This window comes from Musa acuminata, chromosome BXJ2-8 (genome assembly GCF_036884655.1).
Source record: "Musa acuminata AAA Group cultivar baxijiao chromosome BXJ2-8, Cavendish_Baxijiao_AAA, whole genome shotgun sequence".
In the NCBI taxonomy this organism is placed as follows: Eukaryota; Viridiplantae; Streptophyta; class Magnoliopsida; order Zingiberales; family Musaceae; genus Musa; species Musa acuminata.
In genome coordinates, this window is record NC_088345.1 from 3,402,993 (window position 1) to 3,415,990 (window position 12,998).

Below are 12,998 nucleotides of genomic sequence, written 5' to 3' on the forward strand. Positions count from 1 at the left end.
CGACTTTTAATTTAGTCGAACCAATTAAAATCTGATTTAATCGTCACCTTAATTGTTTCTGATTCAATTATCCTTTATTCCTTTAAACTCGAGCTGTCTTTGGCTATTTTAAGTTCGACGCTAAACATCACTACCCAAAGATCAACCGAGGCGGGGTCCACTGGTTCGTACGGTCTCAGCAGCGTCGCCGAGAAACAAGCATTTCTCGTAGACCTCCGTCATTTGTTTGGTTTGGCTGAGCGGGTCGAAAACCCTCCAAATAATTCGCGTGTTTAAGAAGCGGTTGAGCCACGACGCGAGCCAGAAAGCTAAAAACGCCGAGCAGAAAACATCTCCATCCCTCGCCTCCACCTCCTAAAACCCTAATCGATGCCCCTCCATGATCAAGCACTCCCTTCTCCCTCGTCTACCCTTCGCCCGTCCCTCTCGATCTCTCGCTCGCCGCTGGCCGATCCACTCCGCCCCTGCCGTCGTCCAGTGGCGAGCCAACAGCCACACCGGCATCAGTCGAACCGAGCTCGTCGATCGAATATGCCGTATCCTCACCCTCCAGCGCTTCCACGCCATACCCAAGCTCCCCTTCGACTTCTCCGATGGCATCCTCGACGACGTCCTCGTGAGGCTCCGTCTCGATCCCGATGCTTGCCTGGGATTCTTTAGGATCGCACTGAGGCAGCAGTACTTCAGGCCCAATGTCGAATCTTACTGCAGAATCGTCCACATCTTGTCTCGAGCGCGCATGTTCGATGACGCGAGAGCATTCTTGAAGGATCTGGTGGCGATGACGAGCTCCGCTAGCTCAAAGACGTCGGTCTCTTTTGTATTCGATACGCTAGTTAAGGTTTACAAGGAGTTCTCGTTCTCACCGACGGTATTCGACATGCTCTTGAAGGCTTACGCGGAGGGTGGATTGAAAAAGGAGGCTCTTTTCTTGTTTGACAATATGGGCAAGTGTGGATGTAAGCCTAGTCTGAGGTCTTGCAACAGTCTCTTGAGTACTTTGGTAAGAGGCGGGGAGAGCGACACGGCAGCTCTTGTATATGAACAGATGGTTAGGACTGGGACTGGGATTCTGCCTGATGTTTTCACGGTGTCCATAATGGTTAACGCTTACTGCAAGGACGGAAATCTACAGAAGGCTTCGAATTTTGTAATGCAGATGGAAAGGAATGGCTTTGAAGTTAATCTTGTGACTTACCATTCACTGATCAATGGGTATTGCAGTTTGGGCCAGACAGAAGCTACCTTAAAGGTGTTTGATCTGATGTCTCAAAGAGGCATCGTTCCGAATGTCATTTCATATACTTTGTTGATTAAGGGTTACTGCAAGGAAGGTAAGGTACGAGAAGCTGAGAAAACACTGGAGAACATGAAAGAGATGCATGGTTTAAGTGCCGACGAAGTTGCTTATGGTGTGCTGATTAATGCCTTTTGTCAGACAGGGAAAATGGATGATGCAATTAGGATCAGGAATAAAATGTTGAGTATGGGGCTAAAAGAGAACTTATTTATATGTAACACAATGATCAATGGGTATTGCAAGTTGGGAAGAATTGGTGAAGCAGAGAAATTGATTAATGATATGGAACTTGGGTACCCGAAACCAGATTCCTACAGTTATAATGCCCTGTTAGATGGTTATTGCAAGAAAGGTCTTATGAGGAACGCATTTAAGATTTGTGATAGGATGATTATGAAAGGAATCAGAGTAACAGTTCTTACCTATAACACACTCTTCAAAGGCTTTTGTCTGGCAGGCGCTATGGACGATGCCCTTAACTTGTGGTTTCTAATGCTGAAAAGGGGTGTAGCACCAAACGAGATTAGCTGCAGTACACTATTGGATGGGTTCTTCAAATCGGGCAATTTTGAACAAGCCTTAAAGCTTTGGAATGATATGCTAGCTAGGGGTTTTACGAAGAACCAAATAATATTCAACACGGTGATAAATGGCTTTTGTAAAACAGGGAAGATTGATGAAGCCGAGAAGATTATTCAAAAGATGAAAGACTGTGGATGTTTACCCGATAGCATTACATACAGAACACTGATTGATGGTTATTGTAGAGTTGGTGATATGGGGAAGGCTTTAAAGGTCAGGGATGAGATGGAAACTTTAGGATTTTCTCCTTCCATTGAAATGTATAATTCTCTCATTTCTGGAAACTTTGTGGCTAACACTTCTGACAGGGTTGATGATCTTCTAAAGGATGTGCATGAGAAAGGATTGGTTCCCAACATAGCCACATATGGGGCTCTGATTGCTGGCTGGTGTAAAGAAGGAATGATGGATAAGGCTTTTGATGCTTATCTTGAAATGGTTGGTAAGGGCTTACCACCAAATATATTCATATGCAGTGCCCTTGTCAGTGGACTTTATAGACAAGGTAAGATTGATGAGGCAAATGTCCTATTGGCAAAAATTGTGGACATTAGAATGCTTCCAGATTTTGAAGCTTCTGATAAGTTGCTGAATCATGATGCAAAAAGTACCTATATGCACAGAATCACAGATCTCTTTACTGAGTATGCAAACGAAAATCTGCAGCCTAACAATGTCATTTGTAATGTCATTATCTGTGGACTTTGCAGGTCAGGAAAGGTTTTGGAAGCGAAACAGTTTTACTCAAACTTGTTGCAGAGGGGGTTAATCCCTGACCATTTTACTTACTGTTCTCTTATTCATGGCTATTCATCAGCTGGCAGCGTAGATGAAGCTTTTGAGTTAAGGGATGAAATGCTCAGAAAGGGTCTTGTTCCAAATATTGTGACGTACAATGCCCTCATAAATGGTCTTTGCAAGTCTGGAAACTTAGATAGAGCAGTTAATCTTTTCAACAAGCTGCAGTCGAAAGGTTTAGCTCCTAATGTTATTACTTATAATACATTGATCGATGGATACTGCAAAGTTGGTGAACTAACGGAAGCTTTTAAGTTTAAACAGAAAATGATAGAGGCAGGAATTTGTCCTAATGTTGTTACATATTCTACATTAATCAATGGTCTGTGTTGCCAAGGGGAGATGGAAGCATCCATCAAGCTTCTAGATCAAATGATTGAGAGTGGTGTAGACCCTGATTATGTGACATATAGTACACTGATCCATGGTTATATCAAACGTGGGGAAACGCAGCAGGTTACAAAACTATATGAAGAGATGCATATTCGTGGGCTTTTACCAGTGTTTGCTTTCAGAGAAAACACGAGTCCAGCATCTGTAACTGTAAACAAAATGCAGCTCGACTGCTCTAGACCATTGGAATGTATCGACACATTTTGAAATTATCTCATCTGTTGGAAGGATGAAGCCAAGCTTGCTCCAGATTCTGCATCTGCAATAGTCGGAAGGTGCTGCCTCATGCTATTCAGATCCGGAATTACAGCTGCAACATAACAAGTGCAAATGTGCTAAAACATTCATTTCATGTTCTTAAAATGTTTTATTCTGTTCCATGACCTTCAGTTGAGCCAGGTACATAGTCATTGTTAGTTGTTCTCTTCTTCCGGATCACTGTTTTAAGCTCATTTTGATTCTTTTGGTTTCAGGAGACTTTGGGTTCACTCTTTTTTAAATGCTTACACAGCCCATAGTATAATGGTTGCATTGGTCCTAAAAATTATGAGGTACTCCACCGAGTTAATTGTTTGCACATGTTGCATATACTGGTGTATTATTCATTCCTTTTCTTGTTGCAATTTTTATAAGCGATGCAGCTAGAATTTCTTTGTTTTCAGTGTAAAATTATTTCACTCAAGACAAGGAGTTGGTAGTGCACAGACAATATGATGAAATTATATATACTCCCTTCAGGGATTTTGGAGCTGGAAGCTTACATGGCTTGTAGTATGAGTGAAACATTTTGGTGTATCTCCATATCTTGGGACTCCATCTCTGAACTTTCTTGTTCTTGCTGCTACTTGAAGCATCACAATAGATTGATAGAGCCATCAGGGACAGTTAACCCTGCGATGAATGTGGTATCCAAAGAATTCAATCTATTTGACTTCATTTTACTGGAGGTATGTACAGCATTCACTGGTGCACGCTTAATTTGTTTCATCTTGCTTTCTGAATTAAAAAGGTTATTCATGCTAAGTGTTGTAGTTTGTTCATATCATGCTGTGGAACATTGTTTACCTAGGAGAATTTGTTGATTCCATTTGTTTGATTGCATAACTCTTTTGCTTTATTATTGGTTCTATATTTTAGAATGCTTTCTTGCTCTTCTTCCCAGCAGCTTCTTTTTCATGGAGCAGATAGTAGGGGACGGACACAAGAAGAGGGTAGACGATTAGTAAAGAGAAGAAATCAGTGTTACCTAGGCCATCCAGCCTAACAAATTAGCCCTTTACACTAACAAAAGTTTACTACAATGAATTGGAAACCAACTATATATAAGCCAATAATGTGTAGGAAGGTGTTGGTTTCCAATTCATTATATATATAAAACCAGCCCTTGAAAATTTGGACCCTATGCATTGTTTTTGTTTTGTGTGCACTGATATGATAGGAAGGTCGTCCGTCGGCTTCTAATTCATTATATTATATATATAAGCCAGCCCTAAAAAAAAGTTGAACCCTATGCAGCGTTCTTGTTTTCAAGTCCAATTGATAAGCAGCTATATGGAAATTTTTTACTGAAATTACTTGTTTTGAATTAAATTCGTTTACTGAAATTCCAAATAACAGAGGTTTTTTTTGTTTGCAGGTCTCAGGAGGTTTGGAGACGAGGTATTGGAGGTCCTACTTATGATCTGATGAAGCAAAATTACTGCAACAGGAAAAAGAGAAAAGAAATCGACCTGCTTCTTGTTTCTACTACACTGAATTGTATATTCAGTCGAGTCTCGCTATCCGAGCACAGCTCAGTTACAGAACATGCTGATCAATGCATACATACTTGCGGAAGTGATCTGATTCTTGCAACTACAGTTTGGTGCATACATACGGACAAATGGATCGGGAGAATTATGAGGGAAGACTGTTGGATGATGGTTGAAGGAAGGTTTAAGAATTCCTTTGTAATTATCGATAATTTTCTATTAATATAGATTAATTATTATAAATAATGTATTGTTTTATTTAAATTATTAACTTTTTAAATATAGGATTATCTAGAAAATGATGAAAATTATTTTTTTTAATCATGTGGACAAGTTAAAAATTTTACCAATCAATTAAATTATTAATTAATTTATTAATACAATTTTTAGATAATAAATAATTTAAAATTTATTTTTAAGTATGAATCATAAAAAATAAATAGTATATTTTATTTTTAAAAATAAAATTTAAACTATTTATTTATTTTTCGGAAAGAGTTTATATTTTTTATACAAAGGGGTTTCTCCTTCCTCGTTGAGTGTAGATATTGAAGAGATTACCCGAGACGATATTTGAGGAGAGATAAGATCTATTTATTATTTTTAATTAATTTTAATTTATATTTAAAAAAATTTTAATATTAGGATTTGTTATAATTTTATGATTTAATATAATGTTTTAATTTTTAAATTTTATGATTAATAAGTAATGATAATTAATTTGTGATGTTAGAATGATTATTTGATCTATAATGGTATCATAAGTTTAAATAAATTTTAAGATTGATTTAATTATTAAATTTTTTTTGAATTAATATAAGAGTTTTAATTTATTTAATTAATGTGTATTTTTTTTTATGATTTAATTAGTTTTAAATTTAAGATTATGAATTTTAATTATTTAATTTATGTATTCGAGTTATTTTTAATAATTTAAAATATTAAAATTTAATTTAATAAGAAAAATTTAATTGGGATCTAACTTGAGTTAAATTAATTTGGCAAACTGAGACGACGTAGTTCTTGTGGTCAAGTATGATCTAACTTAGGTGGTCAAGTATAATCTAAGCTCATGTGATAATGTGTGGTCCAACGTATGTGGTTGGATATGATCTAACTCATATGACTATGTACGATTCAGCTCGTATGACCAAGTAATAGTCAACTGATATAATAAGGTACGACTCAATTTATATGGTTACGTATAATTCAGTTCATTGTTGCATAATTTAATCCATTATCATGGATATAAAATTATAAATGAGATGTTTGATATATATATATATATATATATATGTAACTTTTGATTTTGTTCATGTATAGTACGTAGAGAGCTTGCACTCGACTCGGTAGCTTTAGTTTGGTTGATTTTTATGATCATTTCAATATTGTAAACGGAGGTTATGTGGAAGCACAAAAATATGTCTTCGTGCGCGCATCAATTCATGAATGTCTTCGATGGTGTCATGGTCAAAGGCAATGATCCAATCCTCTGCTTATGGTGCATGCTTAGGATACTGCACAGTACTAATATTATGATACAGGAAAAAAGAAGAGCATTTTTATTTCCGCCTCCCTTTTTTTCTTCTTTCTTTCGTGTGTCGTTTTCGTCCGTTACTATAACTGGTCGGTGGACATTCTACTGTTGATTCGTGTATTCATGCTAGAGCTTCACCATGTAAAGAAAAGATATTAAGCCTAGTTTATGACCACGAACAGTTTCTATTATTATTATTGTCTTAATTTACAGTAATCACAACATTTCCTTGTGATTCCCACGTTTATGTTGGTCTGTAGCAATTTTATTCTGTAGATTATCATTTATTTTATCTGCCACTCCTATGCGTCACTTTATTGCTCTGTCGATGCTTTTAAACAAACTGCTAATAATAAACCCGTGCTTACTACTATTTTCCTTTATATATATATATATATATATATATATATATATATATATTCAGATATTTCGGAATTATAATAAGACGATGCAACTAATAAGCCTAGTCAACTATACTTAGCACGTGGATTTTGATTTCAGTTATTTATGGATGTCAGTCGGGTCTGATACGTCGGCCGTCCGTGCAACATGATCGATAAAAAAGATGTCTGAGCCCGGGTTCGAACCGGGGACCTCTAGTGTGTGAGACTAGCGTGATGACCAACTACACCACCCAGACGTCGTGTGGAGGGGGACTCGAGAATCGTATTAAATATTTATTGAAGAAATCAATATACCTGACGGCCATGCCCGTGGTTCATTTGGTCACTCCCGCATCTACGGCGATACGATCCTCCACGAAATCGCAAGCAGCGTTGATGAGCCAAGTGAAGATCGCATTTTGCAATGTCCGTCTGAAAAGGAGGACATGATGAATAAGTAGCGCTGATGCACCATGTAAAAATACAGTATGGTTTCTACGAGGAATACCAAAACTTAACCAACGTATCTAAGGAACCCTGCATGGGAGGATAAGTTCCTGGTCCGAGGTGAGTTTTCGGCGGGTTCTCTTCCACCCCCAGGGACCAATATTAGACCATCATCAGCGTCCTCCTATTAAGACCAAGATACACAAGCAATCAGTATATATCAATATATCGGACTTCTGTAAGAATCCCCCCTCGACGTTTTAAACAGTCCAGGAAGGCGAACATGGGACGAAACGATAATGTCAGGCGGCGCCTCAGTACGCAACAACCAGCACTGTCTACTGCTATCCTACCAAGATTGCCGCAGGCTGTTCACCTCCCCCCGGAATCTGCCATCTCCCTGTCACCGGCACAAGTAGCATCCACCACCTCCATCGCCTGTGTTTCCCTGTCACATTTTACTTCTTTCTCTGCCAATTTGCGCTCACATCTCTGCATGACATCAACGACGTTACTGCATCAGTTATAGATATTTCTTATAATCTTTTCACGTAGAGTCCTCCAAGCGTGATCATTACCATGTAGTTCTCTAGATTGGATGCCTCCACTTTGGCGCTCCCCTCCCTCTCTTCACCTTGTGGCTTCCCAACCTTCAGCTTCTGCAAAAGAGAAAATGACTTGCAGCAGCTTATCATCTTTTCACATTTGCTCATAGAAATCGAACCACTTCCAGGCCGACAATAAATGCAGGAAGAAGAGAAACCAACCCAGATGTTCTGAATTCGAAAACTTGGATATTCCGGTTGCTTTTCTTTAATTTGACAAACTTATCACATTATATGAAACTAAATAACACAGAAAGCGAATGACACTGAGAAAACCTCTTACAATAACGAAAACAACTCCTCTTGGAACTCACCTTCACCATCACATCTGCATCTTTTCTCGTCCATTGGAACATGTTTGCGTACAACTTTGCATCTCTTCTATTCTTCTCTGCTTGAAGCTGTTTCAATGCCATCTGTAGTGACTTCACCTCCCTGCAAGTTTGTGCAAAAAAAGATGTGCTAAGATTACCAATTTCCTGTAATTGGATTATTCTAGTGCCTACTAACTTGTTCTTTGGGTCGAGCTCTAATGCCTTCTGAATATCCAACTTAGCTAAATCCAGATCAGCAGCTTCAATATAAGCTTGTGCTCGCCTGTACAGTGCCTTCACGTTGCAGAACTCATTATCTAGTACCTAGAGGTGCAAAGAGTTGTATGCATAAAAATCAAAGATTGCCTGATAATGTCACATAATGTATTAAATTGGCTTTTACCTGTGAACATAACCGAATAGCTCCCTGAAAGTCCTTCAGTTTTAGGCAACATGCTGCAGAATTCAACCAGCACGAGATTCTCAGAGATTTCACTAGCTTTTCCTCATTATCCTCAAATGTTCCTTCACCATCAATATACCTAGCAGCCTGAAAATTTGATGAATTAATCTATTGAGACAAGAGACTTCTCCACTTACAAGAGAATAATTATCATTAGTCCAGATATTATTAGCCACTCATCACTGAGCTACCTTATCATACTTCTTTGCAGCTCGTTCAAACTTCCCGTTCTTGAAAAGATCATTGCCTGAACTTTTTGTGCCTTCAGCAGCTTGTATCTTCTCAAGACCAGTCATCTCCCGTATGTCTTTTTCCTGTGGTTTGGAAAGAAGACACAGTTACTAGTAGTTTCACCACACACTCAAATAACACCTTCGCCAGCTTGTCAATATTGTCACCTTTGTAAAGTCTAACAACTCCACCACATATATCAAAGTTGAACTTGAAGGAATTATGGTTGCATCCCGCTTAGCTTCGTCATTTCCAAATGCATACTCCGGTTCTATAGTCAGTTCAGATAGTTCACCCTTCAACATTGTTGATACAGCACGATCTAAACCAGCAATAACCTGTTCTGTACAGCAAAACATGGGGCATCAGTGCAAGATATCTGAAATTACAAGCCAGAATTTTGTAACCATAATGTGTTAAAAATCAATCAAACTTTGCACATTTCACAAAGAAAACGTGAATGAAATGAATTGACTTAAAAATGATCTGACCTTCATCAATTATAAATTGAAAACTTTCTCCATCAAAGCCTACTTTCTCAAAAGTAGTGCCACCTTTGAACATGGCAGTATACCTAACTGAAGATGAGACACATTCTGCATAAGTCCACAATCCTCAAGCAAGAAGGTAAATTAATAATCAGATAAGTTACATTTCTGAACATAATCAGAATGTGCATGCAAGTATTTCAAAGTAATTGTAACCAAAAGATGAGATATATAAAAACGAGAGTATTCTATGTGGGAGAAACCAAATGATAAGCTCTACTCTGAACAATATCATATCTCAAGTCATTAGCAACTTCCATAGATTATCATTATTGGAAGTAAAGATGAAAACTGACCACAAACGGTCTCCCCGCTGTTCGGTGTACGGAGACCTTCGCCTGCTCTCAGAATCTTCTTCAATACCTTCATATCACCAGTAACATCAACAACAGGCTTCAAAGATACTAACTCAACTTCAATATTCAACACGGCATTTGACGGAATAGCAGGTAATCCATTAATAGCTTCTCTCCCTGCTTCTCCAAATGCATCTAGAGATGGCTATCATCCAAAGGTGAGCTTAAGGTAGATGTATGATCAAAATTAATGCAAAAAAAGGAATATCTGACAGATAAATAAACATCAAGAAAATTACAGTTTAACCCAGGTTTATAATATGTTACTTAGATATTAGACCACAAATTAGTGGAAACCTTGTGCACTGGGCCATCCTAACCTGTCTATGCTTTCCCTGTCAGACACTTAAACTAGCTATTACTCACCTCATCTTGGAAATTTTAAAATTAGAACATAAATACCTACTAACTTCATGCATCCAAAAACCATTCTTGTCTTACTAATACAAACTCTTTGTTTCTTAACTACCGTAAATGACCTAATTAATGTCCCATAAATTTTTTTTTTTATTTAAGGGACACCAGTTATCACGCAAAACCTCCATGCCTCTCCCCTCTTTCATGATCATTATAATTAGCCCTTCAAGAAGTAGAGCAACTAGAACGAGCCAAAAAGGTTCCATCAAAATGTGTGCAACCCATTATTCTAGCCATGACAAGACAAAAAAAAGTTAAAATACATAATTAAATGTCAAAGTTGAGTTTGTGAATGCAGTTATCATGCTTTGTCACAATGATTTGGTAAGGCTAGTAAAGTTTTTCTTACTAACAAGCAAGAACTAATGCAATCTACTCCAAATTCCCATCTAAAATGAAAAAAACTAGTGAAGGGGTGTAAAGAGTGGCAAAAGAAATTTAACAGTGATAAAAATTGAAAATGCATGCCCAAAATTCATTCCAAAGCATCAGAAACTATCTTAATGGTCTGACATACATTGTGGTTGAATGGTGACAAAAGCCTTCTCCCCTCTTCTCATGGTATTCACAATCTTGGGTAATGCTGGACACAAATGCCCTGCACGATGAAACCCATTAGATTTGGTACAAGAATAGAACATGCTGTCGGATCTGGTCTAAGAATAGAAAACACCAACAAAAATTAAATTCACAATTATAGACACCTTGATTAACACAAAACTCAAATCCTCCTTCAGGAGTTTCTGCAACAATCGTGCCATCAAGCAGCCTGACTTGATACTTGACTGTGCAGTTAGAAAAATGAACCAATTAGAATAGGAAAGAACATAGATACAACATTTAACGGCAAAGCAACTAACATTTAATAAGCTAGAGTTTCCTAAACATACCTGTAACTTCATCCAAATCTCCTGTTTGCCTATCATCCCCACCTGATAAAACTTTCTTAACTATTCCACCATCCTTGCAAATGTCCATGACTGTTAGCCATGATAGTAGTTCTACCTCAAACTGCATATCAGCATCAGGAGGAACACCTTGAGCAGCAGCATGTCGATAACCAGAAGAACAAGGCAATGTAAATAGTGCCAATTCTCCCCTTTTCATGGTAATTATTCCTTGATCCAAGCCAGCAATGCCTTGTTCTAATTCAAGATAAGTGCCAATAAGTCTCGATGTTGAAGCAACATGTGGTTATTTTGAAGTCCCAAGATATTACCCAGAAACCAAACACCAACGATTTTCATTAGAACTGCATAATGATAACCAAAGCCACCATAACTTCTTTAGAAGAAAAGTTATCCAATTGAGACAGGATTCCTTTGACTTATGTTACTCATTCCGAAAATTCTTTCAGCTACATGTCATTTCTTACTGACTTGTCTTGGTGTTGAAACACTGACATGTATCCAAAAGGATTATTATCAACATTTATGAGAATGATAGAACTTATTCTAGCATGCAAATTCTAGATCTGAATAATGTTCGACCGTGTACATTGCTGACTTAACCACCAAAATTATCTTTGATATCGTTTTTGATGCGACAACCCTAGAGGCATTCTTCTTCCTAAAAAGCTGAATTAAAAACCCTGATCAAATCAATGAACGAAGAAAATGCACAAAAAATTCACAGTCCCAAAACCCTAAAACAGCTAAAGAATTATCTCATACGAACCAGAAGAATTCAAGAAAAGGACAGCAAAGAAACCCCAAAAGCTACGCGGAGTCTCGAAAAGAAGCAGCACTGCAATCTTACCACCGCCCAGCTCAAAAGTGAGAGGCTCCCCTCGGTCCCGAGTGGACTCGAACTTGCGTCCATCCAGCAATCTACCCTCATAATGAACTGTTGATTCAAATAACCAAGAAAAGGAAACAAGAATTACACCCCAGAGAGCACTCGATGAGGAGGGTCTTGATCTCTATGCCGGAGAAAATGAACATGAATGGGGAGGGTGTGATTCAGGAACCTGTAACTTCGTCGCCGAGGACGGGGGTCTCCCAGCCGCGGCCGGGCCTGAGAAGCTTCTTCCTGAGGCCGGCGCCTCCGATCTCCCTCTCCTCGCCGACCCGGAGCGGCGGCGCGGACTCGATCTCCTCACCGGGCTCCTCGTCGAGATCGTCGTCGTCGTCGACCACGGCAGCGGCCGCCCTCGCGGCGGACGCAGACAAGGTGAGCCTCGACGAGTGCGCCATGCTGTTCGCCACAAGACAAGCCTGCTTCGTTCCGCCCCTTCTCCTGTTCTCTGGAACAATCTTTGGCTTTTTGGTTGTATAAAAGAATGATTTGTGGATGTGATCATCAAAATATATAACAAAATTATTAATGATGATGGCGATTCACTCTAAATCATAATTTAAATTATATATATATATATATATATGATTTGTGGATGTGATCATCAAAATATATCCCAAAATTGATGTAATTTTGATTTTAAAATCAGAATCGTCAATTTCAATTCTACACAATTGAAACTGGGTTTAAACCACCCAAACCTAGTTTCGTTTCCTTTCTAAAATGATAAACTGTCCGATCGACTTAATTCCAATTCAGTTTAGTTTTGATTCGAATGTGTCATGCTTATTGATAGACCATATCGTGGATTTCGTCACATCAACACGACCTCCCAACCACGTCAGTGCAGGTACGAAACCTCGAAAGAAAGACGTGATGTTACATCGGACGTGCCACTAGGAATTTGGAACGACGGTCATCGTGCAAAGATCACGTACGGACAATCCTCGGGCGTTAGAATAAAAGCTCCATGTCAACATCTGGTAGGAGAATACAGGATTTTTCACATAATTTCACTGACTTAATCTTTGAAGAGGCCTAAGTCGGGATACCTTTTTCATCTTGACCTAGGTCAA

The 12,998-nt window shown here is 38.5% G+C and overlaps 2 protein-coding genes and 1 non-coding gene across 7 annotated transcripts; 1 reads left to right on the forward strand and 2 right to left on the reverse strand.

The window, feature by feature from the left end:
• Positions 1–255: 255 nt before the first annotated feature.
• On the forward strand, positions 256–4,909 carry LOC135618718 (putative pentatricopeptide repeat-containing protein At1g19290). Of its 2 annotated transcripts, none has more exons than XM_065119871.1 (4): positions 256–3,472; positions 3,547–3,624; positions 3,736–4,020; positions 4,710–4,909. In XM_065119871.1, exon 1 carries the CDS (start codon positions 380–382, stop codon positions 3,278–3,280), a length of 2,901 nt encoding a protein of 966 aa, XP_064975943.1. In that variant the 5' UTR covers positions 256–379; the 3' UTR covers positions 3,281–3,472; positions 3,547–3,624; positions 3,736–4,020; positions 4,710–4,909. The 2 variants fall into 2 exon arrangements, with proteins under 2 accessions (XP_064975943.1, XP_064975942.1); XM_065119870.1 differs by having other exon boundaries at positions 3,812–4,020.
• A 2,018-nt stretch (positions 4,910–6,927) lies between these two features.
• TRNAV-CAC (transfer RNA valine (anticodon CAC)) lies at positions 6,928–7,001 on the reverse strand. The gene has a single exon. It is a non-coding gene; the product is annotated as a tRNA-Val (tRNA).
• A 53-nt stretch (positions 7,002–7,054) lies between these two features.
• On the reverse strand, positions 7,055–12,392 carry LOC135581859 (70 kDa peptidyl-prolyl isomerase-like). Of its 4 annotated transcripts, XR_010489110.1 has the most exons (16): positions 12,095–12,392; positions 11,884–11,970; positions 11,016–11,270; positions 10,830–10,910; positions 10,643–10,723; positions 9,649–9,843; positions 9,296–9,382; positions 8,972–9,147; positions 8,765–8,887; positions 8,514–8,660; positions 8,307–8,434; positions 8,111–8,231; positions 7,770–7,850; positions 7,545–7,683; positions 7,253–7,375; positions 7,055–7,176 (listed from the first exon to the last, which is right to left on the reverse strand). XR_010489110.1 is itself a non-coding variant. In XM_065119875.1 (15 exons), exons 1-14 carry the CDS (start codon positions 12,318–12,320, stop codon positions 7,564–7,566), a joined length of 1,908 nt encoding a protein of 635 aa, XP_064975947.1. In that variant the 5' UTR covers positions 12,321–12,392; the 3' UTR covers positions 7,178–7,375; positions 7,545–7,563. The 4 variants fall into 4 exon arrangements, 3 of the variants coding, with proteins under 3 accessions (XP_064975947.1, XP_064975946.1, XP_064975948.1); XM_065119875.1 differs by lacking the exon at positions 7,055–7,176 and having other exon boundaries at positions 7,178–7,375; XM_065119874.1 differs by lacking the exon at positions 7,055–7,176 and having other exon boundaries at positions 7,178–7,683.
• Positions 12,393–12,998: the final 606 nt, after the last annotated feature.